The 7,800-nt window shown below is 45.7% G+C and overlaps 1 protein-coding gene across 8 annotated transcripts in view; it reads left to right on the forward strand.

Moving 5' to 3' along the window:
- The window catches only part of RIPOR1 (RHO family interacting cell polarization regulator 1), a 93,828-nt gene extending 90,327 nt beyond the window's left edge, over nucleotides 1–3,501 (forward strand). For 6 of the 8 annotated variants that reach the window (XM_063141287.1, XM_063141286.1, XM_063141283.1 and 3 more), the window contains exon 22: nucleotides 2,528–3,501. In XM_063141287.1, the coding sequence (XP_062997357.1) occupies nucleotides 2,528–2,625 (98 nt within the window). In that variant the 3' untranslated portion in view covers nucleotides 2,626–3,501. Of the gene's footprint in view, nucleotides 1–170; nucleotides 235–2,527 lie in introns of all 8 variants that reach the window. The other 2 variants (XM_063141285.1, XM_063141284.1) reach the window with 2 other exon arrangements.
- The last annotated feature ends 4,299 nt before the right edge of the window (nucleotides 3,502–7,800 follow it).

A 7,800-nucleotide genomic window follows, 5' to 3' on the forward strand; every position in this document is an offset into this window, starting at 1 on the left:
AAAGGTTTGGGACCTGAATCACCCCGTTACGTATCCCTTGGCCTCTGCTAGAACTTTCAGCTGAGGAAAGAGCATCCCGTTTGCCCGGCATTGCTGTTCACTTAGCGAAAAAGCATGGCGAGCGGAAAGTGCTAAGCTGTCACTGTTGTCATTTTATTATCGTTTGTTAGATGGCACTGAGAGGACCATCTGATTGGCTAACTAGACTTCCAGGTCATGGCAGCAGCTGCACAGGTCGGGATGTGTCAGCCAGCCTGTTCTTTCCCCCTTCCCCGTCCTGTCGCATGCCTTGCCAGTGTCTTTTGTCCTGGGCCCTGTGGCCGCTTCCCTCGTTGGGTCTTTGTCTCAGCTGTGGCTCTCTTCCCAAGTTTGTAGGCTCCTTCTTAATTCCCTGGTGTTCTGGCTGTGTGTGTCTGTGTCTCTGTTGCAAGGAGAATGACACTGGTGCTGAGGGACGTTACACAGTTACATAGGAAGCTGCTGTAGACCAGGGCAAACTATTCGCCCATCTATCCCAGTATTGCCCACTCTGACTGACAGCAGCTTTTCCAGGGTCTCGGGCAGAGAAAGGTCCTTCCCATCACTTGCTACCCGACCTTTCTCACTGGAGATGCTAGGCATTGAACCTCAGGGCTTCTGCATGCAAAGCATGTTGCTCTTCCGTGTTCAGACACGTCCTTTAGCCCTGGGGCTTTGCACTGACCATCCCTCTGTTTTATTTCCAAGATTTATGTACCGCTCTACATCCATTAAAACCCCCCAGCGGTGAATCAAAAGGAAGGAAGAAAAGAATCGGAATTCAGAACTGAAACCTTTAGTGTAAAATTACGCCAGTGAAACTGTGGCTGGTCAATCAGAGAAGACTTGTTTAAATAAAAATGTCTTCAGTGGAGACCAAAGGCAAAACAATGTTGGTGCCTGCCTGAGATCAACAGCCAGGGAATGCTGTAGAGAGGGATCCAATACACCAATGGCTGTACTCCAAGTGGGCTCCATGAGAGACCACTTTCCAAGTTTGCCTTCTTCCTGATCACAAGAAGAACATAGCATAGATCATCTCTGTTCTGGATGAGAATTGTCTTGCCAGCTCTAAAGAGTTCTGTGTTTTTAAGAAGCTTGGTGGATTACACTTCTCCTGCAGCCCCACAGTGGTGGGCAACTGAATTCTGAGGGCTTAAAGGCCCCTCCGTAAGGATAAGGTGGTATCCAGTTGACCACCTATTTTTTGGCCATGATTATATGTTGCTCGTCGATGGGACCGCTTGATTCCGTTTATCGCCACCCTGGGGTCCCGTGGTAGCAGTGGCAAGAGCAAGGACCCCTTGCTCCCAGGCCCATCCATGCAGGAGCAAAGTTACAGGCATACTTTTCACCGAGGAGCAGGGACCCGCTACCTTTCAATGTCCTCCCGAGAATTTCTGCCCGCAGCTCTCCCTCTTGAGCCATATGACTTGGCTTTTCCTGGGAGCAATGTGTGCGGTAATTGCAGGCACTTCCAAGTAGGAAGATGGGGTTCAGATTGTTCTTATCTTGTTTAAATTATTTTAACTTTGTATGCTGCCTTGGGTATTCTGTATATATGCAAGAGCCAGTGTGGTGTAGTGGCTAGAGTGTTGGACTGGGAGTTGGGAGATGCGGGTTCTAGTCCCCACTCAGCCATGGAAGCTCACTGGGTGACTTCGGGCCAGTCAGACTCTCAGCCCAACCTACCTCACAGGGTTGTTGTTGTGAGGGTAAAATGGAGGAAGACAATGTACACTGCCCTGGGTTCCTTTGAGGAAAAAAGATGGGATATAAATGCAACAATAAATAAAATATATGTTACTGCAGGGGTATAAACTAGATAAATAGTAATAGCAAAGCAAGTACCCAGGGATGAGTGCAAGAAACTTATGCTCTTGGCTACTTCTTCCTGCCCCTCTGGTTGAATTTTAAATTGCAGAACCAAGAGGTTGCAAAGTTGCTGCCTAGATATAGCTTTAGAGAACAGTCTGAAAGCTGTCCAAAGAGTTTCCTACAAGTCAGCCCAAAATGCCCTTTGAGCTTGATCTCTGGTGGCGGAAGAACAGGCGTGGCGTGTAACCATCCAGATGTGTCCAGCACTCTGTGAGGCAGCCGGATGAATTAATTCACGGTGCACTGAGCATTACCAGTCCCTAAACAGCAAGTGCTCACATTCAAGCTGAGGCAGGAGAAGGAATCTGCCGGTTTTTCACAGCAGGATTGAGAAAAGATCTTAAAATGGCTGGTAGAGTCTACATCTCATAAAAGGCGATTCCCCTGATTAGTTTTGTCTCTAAAGTGGACGAGCTTTGCATAAACTGGTCTCGTAGACAGCCACACATTAGCTTGCCCATCCAAGCAAGTCGGCATCCAAGCGGTGAAACTTTATGAAAGTTGGTGGGTGTCCCCCCTCCATTACAAGAAAGCTAGTATGCATTTCTGTGGTCTAACCTTTGTGGAATTGTGTGCACGGTTGGGGCAGACTGTGTCCTAATCGGCAGCTGATTGCTATATGTGTTTGCAGGGGAAGATGGGAAATCTGCTCACCGACGACTGGAAGAGTCTCTTGACAGCTTGCCACGGATCTTTGCCCCAGGAAGCATGGCCAGCACCGCATTCTGAGGGCTGCCACACCGATCTACCTGCAGAATCTTTGAGGGCACAGCCCTTGCATGCCGCAGAACTTCATGCAGACTGGGGTCCAACCGGTGTGCCACGGACTGGGCAGCTCTTTGGCGCATGCCGCACAGCAGTATTAGCACCGCCTGCACACTGCCTTATGCAGAGGATGCCTTTCCATAGCCCCTCCGGCTGCTGCACCTCTGGAGTTAATGTGAGCACAGGACATTGAGGAAGCCCCCATTTGTTTCTTCTTCTTTTTTTTAAGAGAGAGTTTGGGCTCCCTGTTATTAGCCTTGACCACTAGGCCCCTTCCTTGGGGGAAATGACAACAATTGAACATTGCTGGCATTGGCAGAATGTCCTCAATTGCAAAGGCCACCTCCCATTTGAGATAAGCTTGGGAAAAACTGTGTGCTTGAAGGCCGACTTAGTGTCCAGCTTGTTCTCATCTTGCCCGTGTCATCCACCCTCTGGGGCTGTGAATACTGCAGGAAATTGGGCCCAGGTATATTCTGCTGCTGATAGGCTGCAAATCCCTCTCTCGGCTGTGAGAGGAAGAGAGCACAAAGATTACAGGAAGGAGTCCTCTACATTCCAGTGAGGAAGGGGGAAGAGATGGTTTTCAGCAAGGATGCTGTAGAAGACAGAAGGGACATGAATAGGCAGACGCTGCCAATTCTTGGGCTATTTTATTATTTTTTATTTACACATGGGAGGGGGGAAATTGCAGACAAACGAAAGCAAAAAGTCCCTTTTCTATAAAATATCTATAAATTTATCTGTATATCTACATAGATATATAAATATATATAATGTAATTATCAAGAGGTTTGGCTAATTTTGACTTTAAGCCTGAAATAAAAAGAAGTTTCAACACGTGAGTTGAATGTGTGTCATTTTGTGAATACTCTCGTGGGACTTCTTTACCCAACCAGGGAAGTGAGGTGGTGTGAATCTTTCGTGGCCAAAAACCACCTTGGATGAGTCAAGTCAGCAAAGTACAACATTGAGGCGTTGGCCATTTAATTTCATCACCTGTGGAACAGGAAAAATGGGTTAAGCTTTTTCCAGAAACAAAAAGAGAAAGAGGACTGTGCATGCAACAGGTCACCCTGCCCGTCCTGCAGGAGAGGAAAGACATGAAAAACATTATTTTCAACATTCATAACCCGCTTTGTATGAAATATTCAAAGCAGACTAATAAAAAATAAAACAATACACAATAGTAAAAACAAGATATCAAGCCAACAATCATAAAGAGACTAATAAAAGTAGTGGAAAGATAAAACAACTCAAGGAAAACACCTAAAAGCAGACCTCTATTGGGATGGTATTCCAGATCTGAAAAGGCTCCTGGAAAATAAACAACAGTGTCAAGCAGATTCATATGAAGGACGGTGTTTGTGCAGATAACCTGTTCCCAAGCTGAGAATTATTTGTGGATGTCTGCTGGAAACACTAGCTCAGTGTCTTTGCCACTTTCAAATAGGTTAAGAGAATATTAAGGATTAACATTTAGCAAATGGTCTGGGAATCTCTGATGCTGTACCATTGTTGAATCAGTGAGTAGAAAACAGTGGGAGTGGCATATAAGCTGTTAAGAAGGAACAGAGTTTTGCAACCCTATAAATGCAGTATAAAAAATGCATATAAAAATTCATTGACCATGACCTCCGACTGTAAAACTAGCATGAACGTTGCACGGATTGCAACTACCAAGACCTTGGCACTCGGACCAAATAGCAAGCAGAATACGTCGGATCTACTACCATCTTTTTGGAGTTCTACTGATTCCGCACATCCTAGGCATTTGACCTCTTTGGGCCGCTAAACTACACCGACTCATTCATACCAAGCTGGGTTCTTCAATGTCACCTCTGAAGACACCTAATCCTACCTTAATTGATGGTGAAATAAGCTTTTTATTGAGGAAAGCGAGATGTATATTGAAGTAAAATAAGAGAAAACCAAAAGACCTGCATGGAAAATAAAGTTAGGTTGTTCCTAAGTGGATTTTTCTTGAGCTTGCCATACCAATAAAGTGATATATTTTGGAATCCTCAGGTTAGAAACCTTCATCCCAGTGAAGGACTCCGCCACTACCCTGGTATAATTATTTTATGGAGTTGCTGGGTGTATTTTCTAAATGATAAGCTTTGCTAAGATACTGCAGAAGTTCCCAAAACTGCTCCCATGACCTACCCCTAAAACCTTTTGGATTAGGCATAGTTCACACTGAGGTAGTAAGCCACTTGGAGTTGTACCACTTCAGACTGAAGGTGGGAATTTCTCCCCTGGGAATTGAATGTTCTCCTATACAAAAAAGAAAATACCTTCACACAGAAAACTAGCATCTTGGGAGGAGCACTACACCACCTTTTCACTGATGTAAATAGTTTGGGGTGGGGGTGGGGTTTCAATGGAGAAACATGACGTTGGATTGAGTTCCCACCTGCAGTCTCAAAATAGTACAGCCCAGACACAGGTTTACTACCTCAGTGAGAACCAACCTTAAGGTTTATGGCCCACACAGACTGTTAAAGGAAGTGATCACTGGCAACTGGTGAGAGCCATTATGACGACACCTGGTTTTCCATTGAGAAGAATGAGTTGTGATGCCCATGGGACCCCCATGATGAAGCTGGCATGATCCAAAAAACGTAGAAAGACTTTTGGAGATTCCATGGCTACCAGGAAAATCACCGATCACTACCTGTGTTCAGTATTACAGCTTTCCGTAGCTTACCCTCCCCTGACCCTGGTGCCCTCCAGATGTTTTGGATTACAACTCATAGGATTCTTGACCATTGGCCATGTTGGCTGGAGCTGATGGGTGTTCGTTCAAAACATGCCTCAGAGAGGAAACTGGAAAGGTCAGTTTCAGGTCTGAGAGGGCCCTGGGCAAAGTGCCCTCTCTGGTACACCATCTCTGTGCCATGGTAGGCTTACCTAGCAGTGGTGGCAGGTAATCCTGAAGGCCTGGGTCTAGCTACCATTTAAATTTCCCACAATGCCCTGCAGCGACACGATGTCAGGGGCAATGGGGGAAATCAAAAAAGCAATTAGATGCAGCTGCTCAGGACTGCTTGAAGCACTGAGCTGTAGGGTGAAAAGGGAGTCCCAGGGCAGATATCAATGGTGGGCTTTGCCAGGATGCTGGAGCTCTGGCACCTGCCCAGACTGCTGGGTCCTGATGTATGCCCTAGAAATGGAGCTATAGACTGGAACAGATGGTCCCTTCTGGAAAATCTGCCTCTGTTAAAGCAATCTGTTTCATTTCAAATGAAGGGGAAGAGGTGGTGAGGATTTTTGGGCATATGCCTATAAATAGGGGAGGGAGAGTTGGCCATCAAATACCATTACACCCAGCTCTAAAACTATTTTTAATGGACGCAACAGAAGTAGAAAAGATAGGGAGAATGGGTTATAAAATTGTTCATATGCACTTTCCCCCAGACACTGAAAAAAGTTAGTCAAGCATCCTGTTTCACACCGTGGCTTCGGGGAATTTCACAAGAAGCCCCCGGTTGCTACCAGCCCCCAGCAAGTGGTAGTCAGAGGCATGCTTGAAAACTGTAAATTGCATCTTAACCATTGATAGCTTTACACTCCAAGCATTTTCCTAATCCTCTTTTGAAGCTTTCTAAGCTAATGGCCACATCACCATCTTTCGTGGCCACAAATATCACAGGTCTACGTGCTGAGCCTTCCCTTCCATTGCTGAGAGGGGGGCAGAATTCAATTCCACAGGGAGCACCGATTCTTCTAGGAAAGGTCTTCTCTTCAGGAGAAAACGTTTATGCCTCTGCAAGATGGCACCTTTTGCTGCAACAAATAATGCCACAAACTTTCAACACATCCCTAATTAAAGAATTCTATGGGGATGTAGGCAACATAGTGCTCTCCAAATGTTTTGGACAACTCCCATTAGCCCCAGCCAGTGTTCAGATGATGGGTGGTGTAATCCAAAACATCTGGAAAAGCAGCAATTTGCTTACTCTGCTATATCAGTACTATGAAAGTAGAAGAAATGTCTTTAAAAATCAATCATACATTCTTGCCAGGGTGGGCTTTACTGGACACAAGAAAAACAGCAAAATTGTCAATTACAAGCTGTCTTCCTCTGAGATATTTACAAGAAAAATCTTCCAGAGAAGATTGGGGTAAATTTCTGCATATTCTTTCCATTTTGCTTGCACTCATAGAGGCACCAAGACATCCTTTTTCTGTGGCCTACTTGTCAATCTACATTTTCATTGTAGCTTGCAGGTAGGATGCCTTTTCATGGCATTTGAAATACGATAGCTGCTCTCCTCATCCTATTGACCAGAAGGGTAAATCTAGTACCTTTGAAAGCTTGCTGAATACTCCTACCCAGTTTTCCTCTTCAGGCACCTGTGTTTTAACAGCTGTGTGAGAAATTTAACAAGCACTGCTGACTTGCTCAGCACAAATTTACACTGGGTGAAAGCTCTGCCTGCGGAATTTCTGCCGGTTTGCAGATTGTCTAAGGAAGTCTAACAGAAAAAAGAAGCAATTCTATTTTGAGATGAAGAGAATACTTCCTTTATTTTACCAGGCATTTTAGGTAAGAGTTTTGCCTTATGCTGTTTTGCCCTTTCAACTTTTGTGAGTTGTTTTTAGTTGTTGTTGTTATTATTATTTTACTATGTTCGACAAGCCACCCTGGGAAAGTTTTTATAGGTCTTCTCTAAATCCTCAAAATAAATGTAAATAAAAGCTATAGAGTTTAGACAGAGTGATATGATGACTTGTATGTCTTTTATATCCAGTTATCCTATTTTGGATTTGGGCACATTTACATGAGTTTGCATGTGATTCTTTATACGACACAGATATATTTCATATATGAGGAACATACATGAGAGAAATTTGGCTTCCCTGACATGTGGCAGCCGCGCCAGCCCCGCCTGAAGGGGGCGCCACACCGCGGAGCCGCCCACTTCGCCTACGCCTGTGACGCGCAAAGCGTTCCGCGCCCCTTAGGCCCAGGCCGCGCATGACAGCGGAAGGGGCGTGACGTCACCGCACCACCCGCCTTCACGTCCACCGCGGCCCTTCCAGGCCCGCCATTTGAAGTTGGCGCCCAGCGGCCCCTCCCATGGTGCCCCGCGCGGCCGCTTCTCTCGCTCCCTCCTCCCTCCGCTCGGCTCC

The sequence above is a fragment of the Elgaria multicarinata genome, chromosome 14, assembly GCF_023053635.1.
Source record: "Elgaria multicarinata webbii isolate HBS135686 ecotype San Diego chromosome 14, rElgMul1.1.pri, whole genome shotgun sequence".
Classification (NCBI taxonomy): Eukaryota; Metazoa; Chordata; class Lepidosauria; order Squamata; family Anguidae; genus Elgaria; species Elgaria multicarinata.